The sequence below is a fragment of the Parus major genome, chromosome 1A (assembly GCF_001522545.3).
Source record: "Parus major isolate Abel chromosome 1A, Parus_major1.1, whole genome shotgun sequence".
NCBI lineage: Eukaryota > Metazoa > Chordata > Aves > Passeriformes > Paridae > Parus > Parus major.
The window spans coordinates 35,424,854-35,452,067 of NC_031773.1; the positions used below are offsets into that span (position 1 = coordinate 35,424,854).

At 38.0% G+C, this 27,214-nt stretch overlaps 1 protein-coding gene across 8 annotated transcripts in view; it reads right to left on the minus strand.

Annotated features, from left to right (window-relative positions):
• Window positions 1–1,324: 1,324 nt before the first annotated feature.
• Window positions 1,325–27,214, minus strand: part of KCNC2 (potassium voltage-gated channel subfamily C member 2) — a 98,618-nt gene continuing 72,728 nt past the window's right edge. The window contains exons 2-5 of one of the 8 annotated variants that reach the window (XM_033514406.1): window positions 10,727–11,657; window positions 8,166–8,333; window positions 3,483–3,577; window positions 1,328–2,452 (exon numbers count right to left, since the gene is read on the minus strand). In XM_033514406.1, coding sequence (XP_033370297.1) covers window positions 3,516–3,577; window positions 8,166–8,333; window positions 10,727–11,657 — 1,161 coding nt within the window. In that variant the 3' untranslated portion in view covers window positions 1,328–2,452; window positions 3,483–3,515. Of the gene's footprint in view, window positions 4,404–8,165; window positions 8,334–10,268; window positions 10,401–10,726; window positions 11,658–27,214 lie in introns of all 8 variants that reach the window. The other 7 variants (XM_033514410.1, XM_015627746.2, XM_033514404.1 and 4 more) reach the window with 7 other exon arrangements.

Below are 27,214 nucleotides of genomic sequence, written 5' to 3' on the forward strand. Positions count from 1 at the left end.
ATACCCACACAGCATCTTTTTGCTTGTACCAAAACTCCTTTCTCCTGGTGCAATTTTGCTCCTGATCATTGCATTTACTTTCCTTTTAAAGGTGGCCAAAAAAAAAAAAAAAGTGAATGAGAATGTGCAGCCCAATCTTTGCACTGTATCTGAGACACAGGAACTGCAGCACCCTGAAGAGTGAAGTCTACATTTAAAGCCTTCCTCAACATGAGAAAGTTAAACCTTGGCATTTCACCTCTGATAAAAATGCCCTTTTCCCTCTTCCTGGGCCTAGAAACAGGTGAAGAACTGGAGGGGCTGGTGATTAAGCCACCTTTTTCCTCTTAGAATAGTTAGAGTTGGATTGTAGTTTCAAAACATGTGAATAGTAATTAGACTCACCATCAGCTTGTCCTCCAGGTGTGTTTTAAAAGGAAGTGTTTAAACATGGGCTTGCTTCTCTAGCAGAAAGATAATACTGAGTCCAGGATATCCTGGACTCAAAGTACTGTGTTGGTGGAGGTTCATCCAGGCTCCTTAGCATCCAGAGACAGCAGAAGATATCAGACACCATCTGGCCATTAGTACATCTACAATCTTGACCAACAAAATGCACCCCCTTGTCTGCATCCCGCCTGGGGATCACCCCTGTCCCTGTGAAGCACTGAGGAAAACCAGACACCCCTCTCTAGGTGCTTGGGCAGGCATAACCCTGGGTGACTGAAGCTGGCTGTGAGCCTTGTGCTGGCTGACCACTACACCTCTTCTTCCCTTGGCTACTGCTCACAATCACAGTACAGGCAACTTTTAACCCTTGGGCAAACTGCACAGCGAGCTTTCCTGACATACCGCTGTAACACATTTTCTAAAATTGAACACTTGTTTTCTGATCCTGTTCCCTGGAACCTTTCTTACATTACAGCACATATGCCAAAATACTGTGTTACAGCCTCTCAGATCATTTGTAAAACTGTACTAGCTACCTCGCTGCTCTCAAATAATCTGCTTGTGTATTTGGGGGTTTCTGGTTGCCACAAATACATAAATACAAATATTAGAAGTTCTAAGCAACCATTTATCACCTCCTTTTTAGGTTGACTTCAGACCAGGATGCGACAAAACTCCCATCAGACTTAAAATACCCAGCCTGGACAAAACTTCCACGTGAGGCATAGGGTCATTAACAAGTTGATAAATTTTCAATTGTTGCAGAAGCCAGCTCATGCTAGTCTTTGAATTAGCTCCTCACGCACTCCGGGAGGCTGGTTTGAGAACTGGGATGGCCAGTAGCAGTCAGGGGACCGATACAGCTAAAGAAAGCTCATGAGCCAGTTCAGAAGACATGTTCCAAGTTCCTCCCCAGGTCTTTTGCCTTTTATTCTCCAATTCAGGTATTACATTTCCACTGGTTTCCACCAGGATTGTGCATGCACCTTGACATGTTCACAGAAGTTCCACAATACAGAGTTTCACAACTGGGACAGGTCCCTACAATCGGGACGCCAGAGTGACAAAACAGATTCTGGAGAATTTCCCACTGAATAGGATGGAGGGAACATAATTACCACATCGTAGCACTACAATGTCTCATAAACATAGAATAGACTAGATCCATTTACCACAAAAATCACAGAAAATAACTTATCGAAGAATATATATTTTATGTAAAATATACATTTGTAGAATATAATTTTAATACAATTTTTATACTTATTAATGTTGGGTTTGCAACACTTTGAATTAAAAAAAAAAAAAAACACAAAATATTCTTGCTGCCAGAATTTTATTTCTGATAATACTTATAGTTTGAGGTAACAATGAAAGAAGACTGTGTGCTGTGAACAAAGTCAGTGATGTTTGTCTGCAGTCACATTTTTGTTATTAAAGTGAAAAGTAAACTTAGGACTTGGCATGTACACTAGAATTCATAAAAATTTAGGTCATGGCAAACTGAGAAAGCAAGGACTTATGCAAACCTACTCTGTTCAAATTTGTGACTTTTGCAATATATGCCATTAGTATGACAGAAGTCAAGACAGATGTAGTTTACATCACTATCATTATTAAGCGCGTGTCTTTGTATGATCCACAGCACAGCTTCCTGCAGGAACCAGGAATAATAAACACAGGGGTGTGGGTCTTTGCATGGAGCCTTAGCAATGATGACATGAATTCAGCTTTCCTTGATACAGATAAAAACTGATATTCCATGCACACGCGTTTTATTTACACTGACTCATCAACAGTGACTAGTCACCCCTTCCTCTGGCAGCAGTAATTATCAGCGGTCTTTCATCTTCTTTAACAAGCTCTACTTCTCAGCACAGTCTCAGTGACCTCCTCAAGGTGTGAGTCGTTTATCAGGGTCCATTCAGCAGCAGCAGTCTCTTTCCAGTACAGTCCTTGGTATGGCTAAATTCCATTGTCCCTTTTTCAGCAGTCAAAAATCCATGATAAATTCTGTACAACACTGTAGTTAATATAACAGCAGCACCAGATATTATATTAATTCATTTGCTAAAAGCTGTTTGCAATTATCTTTCTATTGACAATATTTTACCAAAAGTAAATCAATGTACATCTCTAAATATCAGAAATGTATACTTTGATAAATACATTATTGTACAAGAATTCTGACATGCAGGTCATGCTATTGGGCTTGGCTATGTACAGAAGAACATGTTACACGGTCAACAAAATATTTAATTTCTTTTCCTAACAAAAAAGTAAAACATGACAGGTATTATTCAACAATTTCAAGGATCACTTAAGATTTCAGTCATTATGATCTTCCCTGTGTAGTTCTAAAACTCTACAGTTTAAGGATAATTTTTCCTCACCAGCCCAGAACCTCAAATTTGCCATTGCATTTGTCCTGTTGCATAAACAGAGGTTAATATTGAATGAAAAAGCCACTAGAGGAGATACAGTTTCAAAATTGTAACGAATGCTGGTTGCTAGGAGGAAGATTGATGCAATAGGCAACCGGTCAGTGCTGAAAAGCCGCTTGAAAAATCTTAGGAGTGCACACGAGTTAGTCTAGACGATACTAACTGCACTTGAAAAATATGTATATTTCTATCTATACACGGATGTATAGTCCATGTGAAAAAAAGAGAGGAGGAAAAGTGCTCTTAGTTCAACTTAAAAAAAGGGGGGCATTGTAACAGTATCTCTGTGCTTTATGGAGACAGATGAAGAATACAAGGAGACAGGTTGCAAAACAGACAGACGAACAACACAGAGGACAAAGCACCTCAACGCTGACTGAAGAAATTTTTGAAGCCCATGAGCCAGAGGTATAAGGCTGGTCAAAAACCCGACTTGAGAACTACTACCCTCTTACAATGGTTAAAAAAAAAAAAAAAGCCCCCAATAATTGTTTCAGTTTTACTTGGTACTCAGCTTCTGAAAATGTTGAAGAACCCTGGAGTAGAGAAAATACTACAGTACCAAGCAGCACTTGCTAGCTTAAAATTGCAAGTCTGGATGGCGTTTACCTTTCTTGCATGTTTTGTGCCTTCCCCAAGCCATTAAGAAAGAGATCTGGCTTCTGCTTGCGTGTAACCAGTAATGACAACCTCTTTGCAGTTATCTGTGTGCAAACAACCGGAGACATTCAGAACTCTGATACAGCAATCCAGTACCGAAATAAGTTAATCACAAAATAAAGTCGTTCATAAACAAGTAGATAGTTAAAAAAATAAAGGAAAAGGTTAAACAAAGAAAAACAATCCCACATGCAGACCAGTTTATCAGTGCTTTCATTTCAGCAGGATGGTAACAATGTGAGAACACACATCCAGAGCCCTCTGTGGTCTCCACGATCGGCAACACTGCTTGTCAGGTGATGGAGACAGGATGGTCCATGCAAATGAGCAGACCTTCAGAGCAGACATCTTCAGAATGGATTAGAGTCACAAGGAATGGAGGTTCAATGGAGTTACTGATAATTACTTGGAAGCACATTGTTTTAAGTAAATCTCCCTGAAAATATGCTTATTTATTGAATATACTGGACAAGAGCATCCACTAACTGTCCTTTTATTGCCACAGGAAAGTAGGACAATATAGTAGATAAAAGGAGAAATGCTACCTTAAGTAATCTTTAAAAGCCAAGACAAAAATCTTCAGCTACCCAAGTGGCTTTTCTTACTACTGACAGTTGTATCATGCAGGAGTTAGACCGTATTTGTGGAGCCTATGCTTAATGCTACATTTATTTCCAATAAGTGGTAAACAGTATTTGATTTAATACTATGTAGCCGATTGATGCCATCTGGTTTACAAGATGGAAGGGATGGGAGACCGAGAGCGCCTTAGAGGACAAGGTGAGCTGTAGGGTGATGTTACTGGAGACAGTCGCAGAGCATTGCCTGTCAAGCCAGCTATGTTGTTTAAGCTTCGAGATTTTTCATAGCCTTGTATGAGAAAATGCACAGACATCAGTTGAATTCAGCCAAAAAATAGACAAAGACAAACAGTACAATGTAATGTAATCCAAGGAGCTACCGGGGGCTCAGAGGGAATCTGCCCTGCAAAAGAACTCAGTGCTGAGACACATTACTACCAAAAGATATTAATAAATAAAATTATTTACAAATTAATGCATCTACTTTCTCCCAAAAGAATTAAACAGACCACCACACAAGAGGTCTGACCTGCTCTTCCACAACCCATCTTGCACTTAATATCGCACTGTGGGCTTCAGCAGGGTTGCACAGAGAGCAAGATAAAGGATCCCACCAGGGTGACTGAGCTATCTGGCTAAGCATAATCAAAAACTCATTAAGACAAACTACAGAAACTGTTAGAATTAAAAAAAACTCTGCTAAATTCAATTCTTAATAAAGTACAATTTTTTTTCTTTAAAATAAATAAACCAGAAACCAGATCAATTTTATACAGTATGTGTAAATCAGTTTTGCATTGGACTGAATGATAATATAAGAAGCTTTATCTTCAAAAATATTAACCCTTAGGCTTTGCTTCTAATTTCAAAGACTAAAAAGACAGAAGAGTTGGACATATTTGTAAATGCTTCCTGAATGGCAAACTTAAAATATTGAATTTGTGCTTCTTTTCCAGATGATTTTAACAAAATCAATGGTATTAATCCATATAAGCAAGTAGTATAATTAATAATTAAATGAGGCAACCACATAATGCTTCACAATTTGAAGGGAACATTGCACTTCAGACATTTCTGTTCACATACACTGTGAGCTACCTACTTTTTGCCGCTGTGGATTATTTGCACTTTGTAGAGGCAATGAAAAAACATTGCTATTCACTGCATCACTATCTTCATATTCAAGTATTTTCAGCAGCTGCTGAATAATCTAATTGGCTAAGAAAAGTATCTCCTCATTGTCCTGAAGACATCAGCAATGAAATACAACCAAGATTAAGCCAGGCAGGACCTTGCTCCTGAAGTACATGGGTATGTGCTTCAGTGCAAGCATGAGAAGTCTCACTGCTTTCAGTGGCACTACTTTTTTCCTTGAAGACAAGTATGCATTTAAGCATTTGTCAGGTTAAGATGTTCAGATATAAATTGCCTACAGGGGAATAATGAGACTTTTTCCCACAGAAACTTTAAAATATCAATGACAATAAAACTAAACACCACATGGAATGTTGCAATTTATTTTTTTTTTCCTGATGGAAATGGTTACTGGCTCAAATTCCAGATCTCTAGGCAGCAGAGAGTTAACAGCATCTTTAGAAAACATCATCTTAGGCTCTCCCCTTATGACAATTAACATGTTTCTTACCTAGTGAGACCTGCATACTGTAAAACTATACTTGAAGCAATTGTATAAACTCATGTCTGCTAAAACATTGTGCAATGTTCTCTCCAGATGGCAAGGGCAGACTAGACTGTGATACTACACAGAATTCTGATACATTTCTGAAACAGCCTCCAGTTTCTGAGATTTTGTCATTATTTACACAGACTAGAAAGAATTATGTTTGAAAAGGGAATTAAAGAGAAGCACAATGCTAGTGTATATATTTAAACTCCCTGTAAAGACAAAGCTTATTTAAAAAAAAATCAAAATAATCAGGTAGCTTTTTTACATAGAAACTAGAAAAGCAGTTTTTAAGATTCTTTTTCTTGCTACTCTTCTCATGATAAAAGGAAAGAACTGATAGAGGAAGATGGTAAAGATTACAAATAAAGAAGAAACTCCTAAAAAATGAAAACCAGATACACAAGATGAAAAGTGAGAGATGCATGATCCAAAATCAGTACTTTTCAGGTATTTCAGTAGATCAGCTCTGAATCAGTATCATTTTGGAGATGGAGATGCAAAAAAAGCTCAGAATAAATAATAACTGAACATAACCAAGAATCAACCAAGGAAAAAAACAAACAAGAATGTACCGAAAGAAAGAAAGGGAAAAAAATAAAATGTCAAAGTAGTAGACTTGATGCGTGAATGACATTCAAGCATTCATACCCATTTGTATATTACTTGAAGATATTTTCTGCTTATGTGCTAACTTCCCTACTCTGTATAAAATACACTCCAAAGCCAGTGGCTAAAACATTTCAGCCTCAATGAAGATTATCATCAGAGCCAGATAAAAGAGCACATTTCTCATCATAAAACTGTCCATTCTGAACTCAAGCCCCAGTTTTCTAGTAAAAACTACAAAACCATTTTCTTTTGAATCTAGATTTACCAATTAAAATGTTCTAGGATAAAATAGGTCTCACTGTTAAATAAATATGTCTTTAGTAGGTGATGGGTAACTTCTTTTATTATTTCTGATAGTCATGGTTACTGCCACAACTTGCTGAGTGAAGTCAAAAACCTGATTATGCAAGATGCCATGGCAATCTACCTTATCCAGGTGTTCTTGACCTCCTCAAGGACTCTCACCATAAGAAATATTTTAAATTTAGTTGTTGAGAAGACAGTGAAACATACGCTCAGTGGAAAATGTTGTAAATCTGTGCAAAAAACATGCTTGCAATGCTTTTTCATTTAAGATAAACATTATATAGAGGAGTACACAGAATGCCTGAGCAGAGAGTCATACTTTTTGCAAATACTGTATCATGGTTGCCTATCTGCCTTCACAGGTTTAACCTACTGAGCTCATGCTCTGAGGTGTAAAAAGAGCACTTGCAAAACAACCCAAGAGAATTCCTTTGAAAAAAATAATTAAAAAAAAAATGTCAGGCAAAAATGTTTGTCCAGTGGCGTGGCTATTTCACATGAACTCTGAGGTGAACAACCACACTTCAGCACTCAGGAATGCAAAATCTGTCAGAATGACACAGATAATAGAATATAATTTGCCAAGAATATAATTTGCCAAGAAAAAAAAGCAGTTCCTGTCTAAGGAAATGGCAAGACTACCCCTGGCATGCTGATCTTAGGGCGATGTCCTGACATTAGGTTTTCAGCCACAGCCAGGTGTGGCCTGCTGGGGTAGAAACAATCAGTCTTGTGGGAGATGCAAGTACCAAACTGTTTTGCAAACTCCACCTGGGTGCTCCCATCCTACTGAGCAGCAAGCAGTCAGAGTTGAAGAGGTTAAATAACTAGAAAGGCATTTTTAACACCTTGCAAGGTCAATCATTGTTTTACTGCATAGCTGATTTATGGCTGGGGTACACAGTCATCCTCTAGTATCAGTGGTTCATTGCCAGGAAAAAAAAAAAAAATCTTTTGGCATTTTAAGCTCAGAATTCTATTTGAAAGAAATCTAAATAGCATCTCAGGATATGCTTTTTTGTGTTCAGAACAAAAATGTTCCTTACTTCTGACATGTCAACCTTTGAAGAGTATTCAGCTATAAATTTTATTAAGCTATTAAGAGCAGACCACAGCTATAATATGATTAATATATCTTTTAGAATGACAAGTTGTATTGAGTGATGAGTGGATGAATGAGCAAGGTCTGAATTGGAGGCTTTCCCATAAGAGATTACGGACAAATGAAGAGACAAGTGAAATGAGGGTCCAACATCAAGCACGTTTTTTGAAGACGAAAAGGGATGAGTGTTTCTAAAAGGAAAAGAATGACTAGGAGTAAAGAAAAAAAATACATTGTGAGTACAGTCTTTCCTCTTAGAGCATTGTGCACATCATTTTACTCTAAGATTGTTTTTCACAAGCACATTGCTGAGTAACCTTTTATGATCTAATGAAAGAAGTCCATACCTTTCCTGATCCCTCCATCAGTAGCACACGTGTAATCACCTGTTGTCAGTAGGAAACATGTTCCCCCTCTTCTGTTTTTGTCTCTTGTACTAGAACGTCTGATGGGAGGGAGCCTTTCACCAGGTGAGAGTGGCTGCTCACTTCCTGCACTGTCTTCACCTGATAACACTGGTTAAAGCACCATGCCCATTTACAGACAATAATGAATGAGGAAATGAGACATCACAAAGAGCTTACGCTGAATGCCAGATATTCCCATCACTCAAAAAGTAGATATAAAGTAAATCATTAGAAGAAAACAAGATTGCAATTCATCATTAATCAGTACAAAATGGCAAAAGATACACGTTTTGTTCAAGAACAAATGATCTTCCGACTTTCCTGTTCTTCTTCTAAAATTTGCATAAAATTAGACTAAACTATTATGAACTAAGAAATAATCAAACCAAGGCTCAGTTAGTCACCTACTCTGGGCTGCAACTTGTCAGCATACAGTCAGCCTTGGATATTTCAAACACTTATTTACTATTTTGGCTATTGTTTTTGCTAAACAAGAAGTCATGTTAGGCATTTTTGTTTAGAATATATTGTTTAATTTTTTAGAGAGAGGCCCTCATCCAAGGGCTGTATTTTCAACATTTGGCACTATACACTGTTTAATAACACACTTTGCTTTCATTTGCATATTTATTACACTTGCACTGCTTGTCATCGTAAGTACCCAACACTAAATGCTGTCTCGGTCTCTGTACTTTGTTTTGTCAAATGGCAAAACTTCTACCTCTCCTGATTTGTCACTCCCAAAGGACCCTCTTTTAAAATTATCTACCATTTCAAATTCAGGCCACACTTTAAAAATCCCTTCTCAGTACAGCACATAACTTCAGCTTTACCTTTGCATTTTAACCTGAGGATGTTTTGGTTTTTCTCTGAACTGGGAATGCAAAGGGCAGAATTCAGCCTTGAAGTTTTGCACATAATTCATAGTGACTCTAATAACATTCTCTATCAGAAATAAAGCTACAGTGCATGATGTGAGCGGTGGCACTACTGAAAATAAAGATAACACTTTAAAATGGCTCCTTCTTGCATGTCTGCTTTCTCTCTGACTTCAAGGATTACAACCCCTTGTAAATAAAGCTGTAGACACAAAAAAAAAGTGTCTCTTAGTGAGAGACATAGTGATCACACTGAGCCTTCTCCATTCAGAATACCTTTGGTAGGACCTGATGGCATGAAAAAGCTGTTACCATTAACACTTTAAAGATGTTATCTCTAAGTGGGTATCAGTCAAAGCACTGAAAAACTAACTATATTTTACTGTCAGTCTGAGTCTTTTCAAGCATTTCTATCATTTTAAATATATTTAGGATTTCAAAAAGCTGCGTTAACTTTGTGAACAGCAACTCAGAGAGTGAAACTGAGCTTCTTTGAATGTAAATGCTATTTAGTAACAGAGCAACAGACCGAAGAAGGATATTGTTCAGAGACTGATTTTCCAGACTCTTCTTTTTAAAAACTGTATTTCAATTACTGAATTACACCAGTCATGAGTGGTTTTGCTCTTATGATTCTTTAGCAGCTTTACAGCTGGAGTCTCATGACCGGTATGTGAGCTTTTTAAACAGATTGTGTTTGGCTTAAGAATAAATATGCTTAAGAAACAACAAAAAAAAATCTTGCAGCTAAACTATTTAATTATGCTGAGAGGTAAAATTTACTCTTTAATTGCAACAGGTTTGGAATATGGAGCAGTGGCTTGGAGGGACTGAGGCTGTCATTTGATATGCAATTTCACTGAGTAAAGCACAAAATACTCCTTATTCATCATTTGGAACTCTAACAAATAAGGTAATAGAAATCACAAAAATCAACTGTAATAGCGATGATGATGCTAAGGGCTGCCATTTTCTTTTTTCTTGACAAGATTTACATCAGCTATGCTAGTGTAATTTAATGAATAGTAAATATCATGCAATGTCTCATCTAACACAGATGAAGGAGATTCTTTTAGCCAGGGAAGCAGAATGCCAAATGGAAAGAAAACTAGAAAGAAAATTTCTTCCTATTTCCTTTGAGTGCTGGGCTTTGGATGTAAAGCACCTGCTCCTTTTAAATGACTGCTTCTTTGTAGGATCTTGCTTAACAGGCCACGATGTGGCACAGGCAAAGCTGACACAAGAGACAGACACTGAGGCAAAACACCATGGAGTCCAACAGGGTGGGACACGGTGGCTGCTCAAATAGTCACAGTCATGCAGAAAAACAAGAAACATCCATACAACGCAACAAACAACAGGCAAAAGAAAAGGTTGATATCATCAGCAGGAAAGCATTCTCAACAGAGCAAGCAAAACTGTATAGACCAGCTACATAGAGGTTTGGGAACATCACTATACCTATTTTTTCCTCTATGAGACTGACACACGCAAATGTTGGAGGGGAGAAGGGTGGGAGCTACATCTTCTCCTGGCAGAAAGACTGGCTGCTTTCTGACCCCTACCAAACATACTGGTCTATAAAGTGTTTTCAGAGGACATGCATTTCCAGTGGGGTCCTACCTGATGATCTGTTGTGTTCCATCAGCTGGTTGTCCTTGCCCAGGCAGATGTCACCCTGTGTGCTGTTGCAGGCCATGTTCAAGTCTGTCTTGCAGAAGGTGGGTGAGCTGGCTTGAGGAGCAGGAGGGATATGCTTCTTTCGCTTCCTTGGCAGTTTCTGCTTTGCCATGGCCAGGGAGTAGTACATCCCAAAATTGTTAACTATCACAGGCACGGGCATGGCTATGGTGAGCACTCCTGCCAGCGCACACAGGGCTCCCACCAGCATGCCTGACCAAGTCCGTGGATACATATCCCCATATCCCAGGGTGGTCATGGTGACTACAGCCCACCAGAAGCCGATAGGGATATTTTTGAACTGTGTGTGTTCACTCGCTGACGGGTCATTAGGCTGGGCTCCCACCCGCTCTGCGTAGTAGATCATAGTGGCAAATATCAAAACACCGAGGGCCAGGAATATTATCAGCAGCAGAAATTCATTGGTGCTGGCTCGCAGAGTGTGGCCCAGCACCCTGAGGCCCACGAAGTGCCGGGTGAGCTTGAAAATCCGGAGGATCCTGACGAACCTTACCACCCTGAGGAAACCGAGCACGTCCTTAGCAGCTTTGGAGGAGAGCCCACTCAGGCCCACTTCTAGGTAAAAGGGCAGGATGGCCACAAAGTCAATGATATTCAAGAGGTTTTTGACGAATTCAAGTTTGTTGGGAGAAAAAATAACACGTACTAAAAATTCAAATGTAAACCATACCACGCAGACTCCTTCCACGTATGTCAGTGCAGGATCTGTCTCAATCTCATACTGTAACACAGCTTCTGTCCCATTGATGACCTGCTCAGTTTTGTTTATAATAGTATTGAAAGCCTCATGTGTTTCCAGGCAGAAGGTTGTGATTGAAACTAAGATGAAGAATAAAGAGGCAAAAGCGATGAACTGAAACACAAAGAGATAAGAGACATCAGAACCACAAAGCTCTTCACATTAATACAAATGATGTCTGCATTTATAGTAAAATTTTTATTCATTCTTCCCCAAATGGCTGGCAAATTCATACACATAGAAATTACCATTTAGGCCAGAGGAGAACAGCAGACATCTCTCACACGCAGGTGAGGAGTCCAGGAGCAGGAAGTCTTGGCAATGGATTTCATGACAAAATGCAACTTATTAGGAAAGTGACAACAAATCCTTTCAGCTGTGCAAAATTGTCTGAATTTGATTCAGTTTTTAAGGTTCCTTGTACACACCAACCACAGCAATGCTTAAAGATGTCCAGCTCTCTCACAGTGAAAAATATGGGCTGACCCTAACAGTCTTGAGATTATGGTTCATAATTCAGACCTGTCTTGAAGAGCACCTCAGAGGGATCTAGGAGCAGATCCAAACACTGAGTTCCCTTTAGCTTTTCAATGACTTATAAATATAGGATATTTACTGATAGAAAATGCCTTCTGTGTTACAGACTGCAGGTTGCATAGCCTATTATGTATGTAGTCATCCATCACTGATTATCTTGGGCAGCACTATAAGTAAACCTTACAGAACCTCACACACTGTGGTGGCAGAGCTTTGCCACAGTCTTAGGATCCACAATCCTGCTAACTAGCTTACAAATTCAGGGCAATCCAAACAAAAAGAGAAATACAAATTCAGTTCTAGTAGAGGCATGTGAATTGATAAAATACAGGTAAATAACCTGGAAACAGCCATCACAAAAGATTGGTTAGGACTTAAAAAGGACTGTCTGTTCTTCTATTCAGCCATCACAGTCAAGCACTGAATAACAGAGAACATCCAGGACAGGACCTCAAAAATTAACACTGAGCCAAACAGCTAGAGCAGGAGATAGAATTTCTCACATTGAGGAATATGCACCAAATGAAAAGGTGTTTTGAGGTCAGTTGTTCCTTTGCTATAATGGTTAACCTCTTTTCAATGACATTAAAGCCATATTAGATAGCACTCAAACAACAGTGGTGTGGTACATAAATTACAATATATTTATTTTGAATTTTCATCTTAATAAACATTTTATAGCCAATAAATTTATAGCTGGGGGGAAAAAAAAGGCTTCTGGAAACATGAAGATTTTTGAAAGCATTAGGTGCCCAAGGAGGCAAAAGGATGCCTGAACAGGTTAAAAATATCTAGTATCGAGTTACCACACTGAAATCTTGAATGTCATTGGGAAAAATCTAGTTGCAAGGCAGACAAAATAACAGCCATAAGCAGGAATGCCTCTGTTCTACCACTTTAATCCAGGTTACAGCATTGTGGCAAAACCGATTTTGTGTACTTTGGATATCAGAGACTGAATTTAGTATTAGCATTTAGATTTAGAGTTATGTGCCACAGGAACCCATCTGGGTTCATACAATACCAAATGCTTGTATTTTTCTAACATGGAACACTGGTTAGACAACAAAATATTGTCTCTACAACCATTAGAAAGAATTCCTTTTTTTTTTTTTTCCGGAAACAAGCTTAAATTTGCAGTGCAGGTCTAGCAAATTTATTACATTCAGATTCACAAGATGGATTTATGAAAAATCCCATATAACTACCTATATCAGATATTTGAAGGTTAGTTATGGCTTCCTTTCCTCAGCCAAGGAAAAAACCTTATTACACCATACCCTACAATTGCAAACACTCTAAATCTGTTGCCTTTCAAAAAGTACTGACTCAGACTGAACAGTACACTTATCATCCAGTCTGGACCTCTAGCCACAAGCTAAGCAAACAATCTCACACTGTCTGATTTTTACTGAATAGGCTTTTCTGCCTTTGCCTTAACTACAAAATTGCTGCATGTTCATAGCTCACAGCACCTGATATCAACATACACAAAAGAGCCTCACTCTTGTGTGAGACAACTAGAGTCAGCAAATACAACCAGATTTATACAATCTAAGTGAATTAGTCTCAGCAGATATTTGTAAAACTTCTAGAGAGGTAGAGAATTTATCAGACTCTAAGCCACTGGTGGGCTAGCAATGACCCTTGGGTGTCTCCTATAGCATTCTCCAGAATCCTTCTACACAGTCAAGGAAGGAAAAAGCAAGCAAATCTTTGCAGGCTGAGTCACTGAAGCTAAGTCAGCACTCTAGTTTGTAATTTGGGAGAGAACTTTTGACAGAAAAAATATTAAGAAACCCCTTCAATAGCAACACTGGTGATTTCAGACAACTGTGATTTTATTTTTTTTTTATTTTCTTTTTTGTGATTTTTTTTTTGTCTGAAAATAAAACTATTCAGGGTAACCAAAGGAAAATTTACCAACAACTCAGATATAATAAGGATTAACTGTGCACTCAACAGTGCAGTAAAACTAACAGTATGTAAATAATTACACTGCTTTCTGGACTGTATTTCAGAGACCATTCAGGTTCAGAAACTTTCTAAAAAAATGCCAAATACCAAGAGAGTAACTAAAGGTAGAACTGCCTGACAAGCTATTTATTACTGCTTTTCTAAACATTGACACTGCATTGACATTGCACTTGGCAAGGCAGATTGAAATTTTTAGCTATGCACCTACATTCAGTGTTTTATTATCCCTAAAGGTAAAAGACATTCAGTTATGTCCAAAATCTATCCTAAAGACAGTCATCTTCCAGTGGTTAGAACAAAGACAAGAAAACACCATCCATCTGATGACAGATTTCTGTGTAAGCTTGCAATAAGCATTCCCAGAAATGTAAAACATATGTGATGTACACACTTTGCTATGCATACACATGCCATCACTGTTTTGAGCAAACACACATTCCTTTTATCTCTCATTGCACTTGGTTTTAAACTCCCAGCTTCTTGGATCAGGACAGAGCTTGAACAGCACCTAGCCAGAGGAAGCCTCATACACAAGAGACCTACAATGTTATTGCAATAATCAGAGGATTCAGAGAACCTGCAAGAAGCAAAGACCAATGCAAGCATGAACATTTTATCAGTCAAACAGAAAAATGCTTAGGGATTAATTTTATATTAACAAAGATGATTCCTTAGTATTATGTTACATAATACCAGGCAACATGTTGAAAAGTCTCTAGCATGTTTTTCATATACATCTGTAATGATAGAAACTAAATGAAGTCATGTGCTATCTCCATTTTATGCTTTCCCTCTCCTTCATCCTAATTCCAGCTTCTCTAAAGTAATTAGCCTCTAAAAATACATTCATTTTTGTCATGTGGGCAAGCACCACACTTCAGAAAAACATAATACAGATTTGAACTCACAAATTCTCTGGTGGATGTAACCAACCAAGTTCTAATCCTCAGTCCTGCAATAGTTCCTCAGTCCACAATAACCAGGGTAGCACACACAACTTTTTTTGTTTCCTTTTTTCTTTTATGAAGCAGAAAAATCTAAAAGGAGTCACCTTGATCACTTGTTCAGAAAGGTTACAGCAAGAGACAATTTTCTGTTTGAATCATTACCAACCTTTCACTGTGAAAAGTTCTGAAAATTTTGTTTTTGACTAGCTGCAAGAAAAGTTCAGCCTTGGTACAGAGCAAAATAGCTTGTTCACCCCCTTTTTTTAAACCAAAGACTGCAGCCCTAACACAATTTTTGAGTCTTCAAAAAAAAAAGCTGAAGAAAAATTTTCAAGTAATATTCAAGTAATCATGATCTTTTCCTTATTTTTTAAAATGGGTTTCTTAAGTATGTGCTTCTTGTTTGCTTCAATTGACGTAATAGAATTAACTTTCGTCATTTGGGGTTTTTTTCCCTCCTGAAGGAACTACTTTCCTAAGTGACAGAATGGCTGTAGAAACACTCTAGGGCCACCGTTTTCAAAACTGAAATTAACACAAATTGAATTAATAAAAAATTCAGTCCATTTTTGTCAGAAGAGAGCAGTTAAAAGTTGCAAAAATATTCAGTATGCAATACACAGCATGTAGAGCATCCCTCATTAAGCAGTTAAAGCTCTCAGTAGGCTGCTGATTTCCTTTGCTCGCAGTGTGAAGACACTGTGCACCCAATTTTGTTCTTGTGTGTCAGCATCACACGTTCAGACAGTAGAGATTCCATCTCCCAGCTTGTCTAGTTGACAGGATCACCAACCAAGCTCTGTTGTTCTACTAAGTTCTCTGTTGTTCTACTAAGTTCTACTAATGTTCACAGTAAGTGGATTAATCATCTATAACTTTATTTTCAATGAAGCACATAAATCTAGAGTGTGAGGTGCCTGCAGATAACTTGTTGGAAGTAGAAAACTTTATGATTCGTACTTTGAATTAAGTGTCTCAGGAGGAACTGAGTATTTAAACTGAGAGCTTAAAGAAATTTCAAAATTGACAACCAATTCTAGAAAACCAAATTGAGCAGTCTGTGGATTAGCAGAACTTGTATGAGTCCAACGTCACGTTTTACCTTGCACAAAGCTCCTTAAGTGCATTGAAAAATGAAGTTCACTAGAAATTGTGGCTGCAAATGACATGGCAGCAGTCTTATCTCATAGGCCAGGTCTGGATTTCACAGTCAGAAAAGGCAGAAGGCCAGAGGATGCTGTGGCTCACATCTGACACACACACACACACATTTTCATTTCCAAGTAAACCCAGACACGGGACTGGTCGTTGTCCTGGGATGGAGCCAGGGCCTTACTGCAGCCATTCCAAGGATCAACAGCTTAGACAGAGCCTGAACAAAGCAACGAAGCTGGACATTGACCTTTGCACCCAGGTGTACTATACATATCCATAAGATCAGACTGATCCTACTCCATATTTAAAATAAGTTTCTTCTTTCCATCCCACACCCTTAAATAGGCCATTTCTACACAATTATTTAGTTTTCCACAGTCATCCTCACTTCTTGCTTCACATTTAAGTTTTGAATAAAATCTCTCACCATATTTCAGTGTTTTCCCATAAAAAGTTTGTATCTGGTCTGGATACTTGTTCTGGGGTTGGACCACAACCACGACCCCCTCCTCTTTCAACTCCCCTCATTGTGTAATGTATATTTTCTAATGTGACCATTTAATAGCAGCTCTTAAGATTCATTTAGTTTGAGTTACATCCCAGGACACAGAAGGTTTGCCCTTGACACACTTGACCATGGAAAAAGAAAATGACTGAATATTTAATAAGACCTTGAAAATACAACACTTAATATTCTCTAATGCAGGTACAGAATTGCCTTTAAAGAAATAAGATTAAAACGTTGCTTTAAATAAATTTCCTCACAGGCACATTATGAGACTTAATACATGTGTGTTGCTAGAACTTAAAACAATTTTTAAAAATCAATATTCCTCCCCACCACACTCATAGACTAAAAATACAACTATAGAGCATCCAAGAAAAGAGACTGTGATAGTTTTTTCCTAAAGAAACTAACTTTGATGGCTTGCTCACTCTTGTAACCAAAATTCTGTTTTCATTACAAAAGGTTTACTGAACGACTTCATTTTTCCTGACCAAAACAACAGTAGAGGAGTTTCCACTCATGGGTTCTTTGCTTTCCCAGATCATTCATGTTAACCAGAACCCTCAAAACAGGGTAACTTCTTTAGGATAACAGAACACTTAAAAGGAAAGCAGCAATTTTTTTTATACCATACTCATTTTGATAAATAAAAAAATTCCAAACTTTGGAGATTTAAAAATTATTCACAGTGATCTGTTAGTTTAAGCCCTGTCTTTTCATATTTCAGAATATAATACAATTTTTTTGAAAAAATTAACTGATTCAGTTTTTTCCTCTTAATAACCTTACTCTGACTACAAAAAGTAAGCTGATCTATGCATTACATGCACCCACTCTCACTGACTGCAAGAATTTAGTCATATATATATGCATCACAAAATTGTATTTTAAAAATTTTCTTCACATGTATTTAAGACTCATTGATCTATTTCTTAAGCTAAAACAGTTAATAATGGTTATACCAAAATTATATACCCCCACCATAAATGTTATAAGCTGATAATTGATTTTTTTGTCTCTCTCAAGGTTCAGGAAAAAACCTTATTTTATCCTGTAAAACTTCCATAATTTTTTCCTGTAATATTCTCCAGAAGCCTTTTATATTCTCCCAGGAATTCAAACTGCCAGCTTCTGAAATCACCCTAGTTCTGTAGGGGACTGAATGGGACCCAGTTAAAAAGGGAGCAAAGCCAAAATCATGTACTGTTTCTAATCAGTCCCAACTAACTAGCAATGCTGATTTTTTAATCTAGTTTTATAGCTGCTTAGTCACATAAAACCAAAGTTTAAAAAAAAAATCCCATAAAAAATCCAATAAATTTGAAGGATTTGGGCATTCAATGAGAATATGACTCAACTGTGAATGTTACTTATGCAGAAAAAGAAACTGCATTTGTAAAGTACATGGCATGCTTCACTCAAAGTAGCAACTAACCTTGGCAATGCAATCACAGAATTAGATATCACTTCCAGATTTAAAGAGAGGTCTTTTTGTTTAGATTTGACAGATTGTCCTCATTTCTGATTTCAGCATGATAGATTTTTTTTCCCTCTGTTTAATTCCATCTGGCTATCAGGAGACTGTTAAAATCATAATGTGATTTCAGAATGAGCTCTTGTGATGAATTTACTTCTCTATATAGTTTAATGTTCTGCGCAGCAGAACTTGAACATTAATGCAATTTTACATAAACCCAAATACCTCACCAAACATACCATCAGTCTCTTCACAACTCTATTTCAAAGCTGCTATTCTTCCTTAGCTGTGAGTTGACTTTGGAAAATTATCATTTCACGAAAAAGAAAAAAAGGAGGCAAAGTCACAAGTTTTTATGGTGTGATGCATTTTCAGTACACTGTATCTGGATATACTTAGTAAGAAAACAAACACCATCAGAAGCTACTAACCAAACTACTGGCATTTAAACTATAAACTCAAGACAAACATACTATCAATTTACTTCACCACTCATAAATCATAATCTCTCACATTATTTCTCCCCAAAGATTAAGGAATTGATACAGACATAGCATTTTAAATAAACCACCAAAGGACAAACAAAAACATGATACATAAAATATCAGGCACTATGACCAATTTTATGTCTCTAAAAATCTGTAAGTCATCCTCCTTCTGGGGAATAATGTGGAATGTCAGCATTAAAGTGGGTTTTTTTAATGTCTAAATTAAGATTTAACAGAGCTAGCAGCCAAACAGCCTTAGCATCCCAATTGGGAAACTCTGGCCGTTATAATAACAACAAGTCTCAGTTAGAAGAGGCTCTGCCAATATTTTTGTTTTCATCCTACAAAATATAAGTCTACTCTTTTCAAATCCCCAGTCAAGTTCTAACTCATTTTTTACCCTCTCCTGCTAACAACATTTGGCATTCAATTTAGCAGTTAAAGAGCTGCTGTTAGAGTTCTACACATAGTCATAAATGAATGAAAAAAAAATCTGCATGTCAGTACACTTTTACTGATACACTGTCAAAGAACAGCCTATAGCTAATGTCCAATGTGTAGATTAATAGTGCAGCAGTATTTACAGCTGAGAGTGGCTATTGTCTGTATGTAATAGTGAAAACACAAATGTTCTCTTGCTTCTCATTCTTTCCTCATTTGTTATAGTTTTAAAAAACTGTTGTCTTCCATTACCAGCTGGAGCACAAACAAAAAGGTCAATAATTCATCTTCCCATATTCAGAAATCCAGACACAAAATTAAGTCACTCTAACTAAGCTGTTAGGTAAATCAGCAGTTCTAACACCAGTTTGACCCAGATACATGTCTGACTCAACAAATCTTAGTCACATCCACATTTTAAAGCAGATCATAAAGAAAACGAGAGTTACAATCGTTCTGCATTTTAATTGCATTTAATTCACATATATCTTTCTAAAGAATTTGAATTGAAAACTTTTGTAAATCAGTAAATCAAAACTGATTTACAAAGCTACCCTGATTTAGATGTGTTCTCCTGCTCAAAATGGAAAACTTTTTCCTCTGCCAAGTAACTGCAAAGAAGACTTGAGAACGAATTTCAGCGGCAAGACCACACCTCATGCTGTGGGATTCCCAGGGATAGGACTGATCTGCTGCCCAGGACATTTCCTTGTACTCCATCCCTCACTGCCTACCATCCAAGAAGATTACTAATTTCCTAAATGACCAGTGTTGTTTCCCATCAGGCAAATCAAAACCATCTGACTTTGCTGTCCCATGGAGCAGCTAAGTAAGACATGTCATACCAACACACAACATACATTCCACTGCATGCTATTGCCTCTTGAAGACTCAGCAGAAGTCCTTGAACAGAATTGCTGCCTCCAGAAGCTTCTGTTTCCATTCACCTGAATTTATGAAGCTTGCTTCACTTGTGATTTTTCTGAGCTGTGACAATGGCAGCTATGTTTTTGGTTTAACAGCTAGCTGTGTGCATTATTTTAACTAGACTTGGCATTTATAATCTAGCAATCATTTTTAAAAAAGGCATTAGCAAGGCTCACTTTGCCCTTGTCTTACAGAAAAGGTCTGCATGGCTATGTGGCTTGATAAGGAAGCCACTGCCACTCATTCATTAAACATTGCTATAAATCAAACAGGCAAAATATTTATAGCAGCTGCAAAAACGCAATGGATGTTCTTCCCAGAGTCAAAGCAAAGGTGAGAAAAAGAGAAATTCACAGCTTGTATTTTGGTCTGGAATAAGACATTCAGAGGTTTCTTATTACTGAAAAAGCATATTCCAAAATGAAGCTAAAATTTTCTGAAGGGAAGAAGAATGCAGATTTTGAAGCCTGCATTTCAGCCAATCCCAAATTTACATAATGTGTCAAATTAGCCTCTCTGTTTGCTTTGTTGCCCTTCTCTAGACTACCTGCTGTTCAAATCATTACAGGAAAGATTAGGCTCTGGGACCTGGCAACTTGAAATGCTACACAGGCAATATTTTTCTGCACTTGATTTATCATGAGAAGTTCTCATTTGGCTCAATGGGTCAAAACTGGAAAAAAAAATCTTCAGTATAATACTATTTATTATTAATAGACTTTTACACCCAAGCAGACAAATGGAGAAAAGAAAGACATTCTTAATATAAATTAATGAAAATTCTATTATAATGTAGTTTGCCTAGTACATAAATCTCACATCCATTAAAATTACAGAAACATTTTCATCTGTATCATCTCCATCTCACTTAAGCACTCAGGCTCATTTATGTCTATGTTTCCTCTCACTGAAAACAAGTCTGATGGCCTAATTTAAAATTGTACTTGGGTGAATTTAGAAGAGATTTTGAGGCTTGACATCCATTAAGATTTGTCATAGAGCCCATTTCAGCTTTCATCAGAGAAGCCTTTTAACCAACTCATGTAACCTCTTTTTGTTATCCCGAAGCTAATCAAAACATTCTGGAATTATTTACTAGCTTTCCAGGCCTGTGTCTTTCCTGAACACCATAATAAGACTTCTACTGCAAGTGCTGGAATGAAAACTACCAAACTACTTCTTAAAAATTGAAGGGACAGAGCCTTCCAAGTAGCATTTCCAAGCTACTCAAAAGTGTAGGTAACGTCCTCAAACCACTGATTAACAGGTCCCCTTTGACTGGAAGCTTTTCCTCACACACACTATTTAAGTAGCACTGGGTTAATTTTTCATACCTGCACCACAGTAGTAATATAGATTTGATAGTAACTGGTACCTTTGCTTCATTATTGCAACTTAGTTATGGGAAAGCAAAACCATAAGGAATAGGATACCCAGACCTTGGTATTGCCTAACCCTTAGGTGCTTGGTAAGATAGTCCTAGTGAGGAGCTTCTGTGGAGTAATCTAGACTTACTAGAAGCAAATCATGAACACAGAAACTTCAGCCTGTGGCTTCTGACAGGAACTTTTGCAATCCTGTAGAGAAAACCTCTCTGCCATTTGCGCTAGCAGGGAAGCCAACAGCAGGAGTAGTTTGACTGACTCATAGCACAGCACACAGTTCCAAGACTCAGCAGTCTCCAACTCTCTGGTTCTGCCTTGAAAATCGTCTAGGAAGTACAGATTTATTCATTTTTTTTCCCCCTTTAGATGTCCAGAATTTTATCCTTTCTGCATTTCCAGCTCCAGTGTGTCCCTGCCCTGGTACTTTCTGTCTCCCCTCCCTTTCTCAGACCCAGCTCTGTTCTTCAGGTTCACTGCTGGATCCCAGAATTTCTTCCTCTCTTCTTCTGAGCAACCTCTTCTTACCTTATCTGTATATCCATGTCCTATACATCTAAACATTCTTTATTTTCATATGCAGCTCTCTTTCCAGAGCTGATGTGCCTCCGCTCTTCCAGGCCCTCCAGGCCCCAGACTCGGCCTTCACTTCACATGCTACCTGCCTGTTTATCCCAGGCCATTTGCTCAGTTACTCAGTTTGCTCAGCTTGCTCAATCTCTGTAACTTTCTACCTCACTCCACATTTCTGGACCTTCAAGCCCTTGTCCTTTGACATAAATCAAAACCACCTTCCTGTTTTCCATCTCCAAAAGTAAGAGATCTTCCTTCTGCTCCAATGCTGATACCACTCCATGGTCCCCTGGTCCAGCCACTCACTGTCATGTATCTTTTCTCCTAATCTCGCAACCTCATCAGGATTTTTATGCCAGCCTACACTCTCTGTGCAGTTTCTATGACTTTTATATTTGTATCTGAAGAGCACATGTGCCTGGAAACTAATCTGATTTTTCCAACCAAATTACTGGTCTAATAAAAGGTATTTTTTTCTTTCAAACCTGGTTTCACTTTGAGATGAAGGCTTCCTCTCCTGCATCAACTAGATTCTGAGAAAATGGAAGGGAGCATATATGCTGACCCTAATTTAAAAAAAATATATCTTCTAATAAAATTAGAACAACTCCTCTTCAAAGAAATATTTACATCTTTCTATAGTTTAATCACTGCACAGTCTATAAAATAGAAACAGTATCTCATCTTTACCCTTTTCCTAGGCCAGACAGGACAGTATCCTTGCAACTCCTTCACGATCTCACATGACCCTCTGAAAAGTCTTAATATTTTTTTTAAAATAGATCTTCTAGATACCTAAATCAATGCACCTTAACACTCTGATACAGCTGAAGGACTTGGAGAAGAATTTCAGGCCAGAAGGGTGTTTATATGAGAGAGGGAATAGTAAGACTTTTGAAATTCCTGTGCTTGATATATGTGAGTATGTTTCAAGTTCACAACACAATCACATAGATCAAAGCTAAATTTAGAGACAGTGAATTATTCATTGCAACTCTAGTCAGCTAGGCTTATCTGGACCCTGAGGAACCAAGCATATCACCCCAGATAACAGTAGTTCACACAGACATTTTTTTTTCAGACCTTTCTTTTGGCTTCACAGTGCAAAAAAATAGCATTGGTCAACTAGAACCTTGTTGAAGGTTTTCTGAAAGATAGGTAAATAACTACATGTAGCTTACTTCCATTTCTTAATACATTAAAATTCCATTTACCCTTGTCTCCAGGAATGTAGTGACAGTTCAATTGAACTGAAAAAGAGAATGTAAGAAAGAGAAAAGCCACTAGTGCAACAGCTATTAGGATACTCAAACAACTGTGACATTCAGATTTCATTCTATGTTCAAAGCAGACACTTGAACTGAGATGAAAGATAATTCAAGACCCTCCTCTAGAACCTGGGAGAAGCATATGAAAAAGATTACACAAGTTTATGAGAGGGATTATATGACACTGGGCCTGTGATAAGAGAGGACTGGACACTGAGACCCAAGAGACTCCCCCAACCCCTTGTCTCCATGCATTTTTCCAAATATTTCCAAATCAAATTTACACATTTATTTAATACATAAAGTTCTATGTATTAAATATTGCCATTGCAAGCATTAGCATCGACTCTGTGAATAGCACCATTTCAAATGTATTCCTATTTAGTTTAAACATTCTCTTACAGCTTCATCACCTGTTTGCCCTAGGGACTGACACTAATACTTACACTCAGGGCTGGACTAATCAGCACAAAGACAAATACCAACAACATTTTGCATCATCCTGCTGAAGATACCGTTAGTCAAAGCTTGTTATTGATGAGCAAAAGCTTGCTAGCAGCAGAGGGGAACCGTACAGGACTTGCTTTGTGACCTCAGGAAAACCCAGGAATGAATTCCTGTGTCAGACCTGTCAAGCCACCATGGTATATATATTTCTTCACAACCAGGTGCTGATATGGACAAGAGCATTCATCCCAATCCAGTAGGCTTCAGAAGAAGTCTTTCCAAAATGCCAGGGAAAGCTACTGTCTGTCTACTGCTTATGACAACTCATCTCTTTGAGAGGTATAACAGTTATTCAGAAAATAAATATCCTAATCCTTTTCCTTGTGATTCCAAATGCCACTTATTTTTTAACTGAGATTATTAGCTTACTTGTGAAAAAATCAATACTGGAATACACACAGTGGACCCATTCCAAAATCTTTTAATTGCATCCTCCACACAAAGGAGTATGGGAAGACATATAAACTTAATGTAATAAAAACCTGGATGTTCTGGATGTCCAAAATTCACCTACAGTAAAGGAGCCAGCAGTAAGAAGTACTCTGATTATCATGCATGTGTCAGAGCAAACACACCACTGAGTTGGCTGGGGGAGATGGTTTCCTGTGCAGCTAGGGTTTTGGGCCAGCTAAAGGCAAAGAACTCTGCACTGATTATCTTCACAATGGGCTGGTATTTTTATTTATTCATTTTATTTAGTTATTATTTGTGCTGTTGTCTTTCCAATGATTCTCACAGCAATGAAGAGCAACATTTGCAGCATTCCGTGGAAACTTTGCATTGAGGGAATTCTCTAGAGAGCATTCCTATGGTGAAACTAGAGTTAGGAAATCCAGAAGTAAAGGAGATATTTGACATGTCTGGAGATCTTGTTGATGATTATGCACAAAGGGGACTATGGGAGAATGAATTGCCACTGCTGCCACAACCAGGCAGATTATGCTCACTAGAGACCTTTTGTGAATGTAACCTGCAAAAGGAGTGGCACGCAATGCTGTGCTGAGGCACATTTTGCATTTTCTATTTCCAGTTTTAGGTCTACATGGGATATTTACTGCTGGCACTTTCCTTTCAAGACTGGTTACATCTGCCTGCATACTTCTCTTTATAAAAAGAGCAGGTTACATGTACATGGAAACGAAAGTGCTGTCGCTGATGAAATATGCATGTGACATACCAGCAGAAGTTGGTCACTGGTGGTGTTTATGAGGCAAACCAAAAAAAATTAGCAGGATGGCAGTGTTCTAACCAGCCTCCTAAATCCTAACTCCACTTCTTGACCATTAAGACTATTTGTTCCTTAAAATGTCCCTTCAGAACCATAACAAAACTGCATTCAAACATCAGCTGTGGGGTTTGTCTGGGGGGGTGGTTCTTTTTGGACTGAAACTACTTGGACAGATGATGATGATGATTAAAATAGTTTAATAAAAGCTTATCATTTGCAGTGTTCAGATTACTTTGCCAAGCAAGAGCAGAGACACATTAATAGACTGTATGTAACAAACCAGAAAGACTGTGGGAAGCAGAATAAAACTTAAATGCATCACAGGATTCTTTCTAATTTACATCACATAGCAGAGAGTATTCCATTTTAGGAATAAAAGGCTGCTTCTTCCTTTACTAAAGGAGATGCTATCATATAAATGTTATCCCAGCCAGACAGGTATTTCCCCTGCCCTCAACAGATGAACAGCTCAGAACAAAACCATTTATGATTTTGTGAGCGAGATTTACCAAGTATTCTATGTTTATATTTGCAGTACAGGTTACTTATACATTAGTGTGTTTGACCCACAGCTTTACATCAGGCTGCTCTGGTGCATTTCTCTCAGTGCAAACATCAATTTGGCCCCTGGGAAGAGACAGAGGGTGACTGGTGTCAGGTGATCAAGGTACCCAGGTTGAGAGTAGCATCTCCACCCAACAAATGAAAGAATCTTGAGACTCAAGAATCTTTTCCCATAAAAAAGGGAATTTTTAGCACTGCAATAAATACATTCATCTGATTTCACAGCAGCAGTAGTGACTCCCATCTGTGAACACAGTCCTCCTCTTCTCTAGAGAAAAACAAAGAAAAGAGAAGGTACTCTCTAAATTAGTAAATAGAGTAAAATAAAAGTAAATAAAGAGAGTCACCTATACAGAATAATTTTCATTTTCCCCAGCTCAAGTACTCCAGAAAGATCCATGATACCACTTGTACTATGTGGGCTTGGATTTTGAATCTCATGTGCCTATAGTGCTTCCTGATCCTGAGCTCAATTCCATCCCACCATAGCAAGAGCAGGCTGTTCTCAGGCCACAACACTATTATAGATTGTCACAGTACCAAAAAAGGACTATTTCTAGCTTCCTCATATAGAGCAGAGATGAAAACCATCAAAGTTCAGATAAAAATAACCTGTCTCCCACATCTTCAGTCTTCCCAGACCTTCAGGCCTCTCACTTCTCTGTCATTGCATTCATTTCATCTAGAAATGAAAAATTCCTAAACTGTGAATGACATCCAGTTATAAGTGAGGGTGTTTGGATAAGTCAATGTGCTTGGATTTGATTTTTTTTCTCTTGGTCCTTCACCTTCATTCATGTGAAGCCAAGCCCTCGATTTTGGCTCCTGTACCACACAGAGTGGACACAAGAGCAGTGCCCAGTCAGAGCCATTAGCAATTCCAGTACATTCCCAGCTCACAGTGACCATCTGGAAGGACAGCACACTGCATGGCATCCAGGGTCTTTCACTGCCAAGTTCTTGTGCAGACACAAAGCTTCTTTCTCAGGCAATACAATAAATGCCCTCCAAACCTACAGACATGAATAACATTCTTCTAGTGATATCTTTATGTTGAATGTGAACATTGATGAAGTCTTAGTGCATGAATAAGGCACTTAAATATTTAAAAACTTTCTGTGGCAGTGGATCTTCCAAGAATGCTGAAAACCGTCAAACTTCTTCCTCCCATAAGTCTCAATATATTTCTGGGTGGGAGGACATAAAGAAGTGTTATACAATATCTGGCAATATTCCAGTTTGAAAAATCATAATGCCTGGTCAACTCCCTTAGTTCTAGCACATCGTTTGCACACTGCTACTTCAATTTCTAGAATAATGTCACCTGAGAGCTGAGAAGTTGCTATTATTAAGACAGGAACTGCTTGTAAAATTTTCACTGGGGATCTCAGTCTTTTCAGGAGAGAATTTAATTTCTTCTCTCCCGTCTCATGCCCCACAGAAGAGATTTCCTACCAAAAAAAAACAGTATCCATGGGTCTAGATGCTCATGGGGGAGATGAAAGACCATGTTAAAGTCTCTAAAGGGTCAATGTGTGCCTAAACTAAAGCCTTGGACTGATGAGAAGTCCACACTTCCTGCCTTCCAAAGGGCCAAACAAACTTCAAATCCCAAAATTTATTTAAAAAAAGCCTTTTTTTTCAGTCAGCCATAGCCATTATTTTATCCCAGTTCCCAGTGAGTAAGATTTT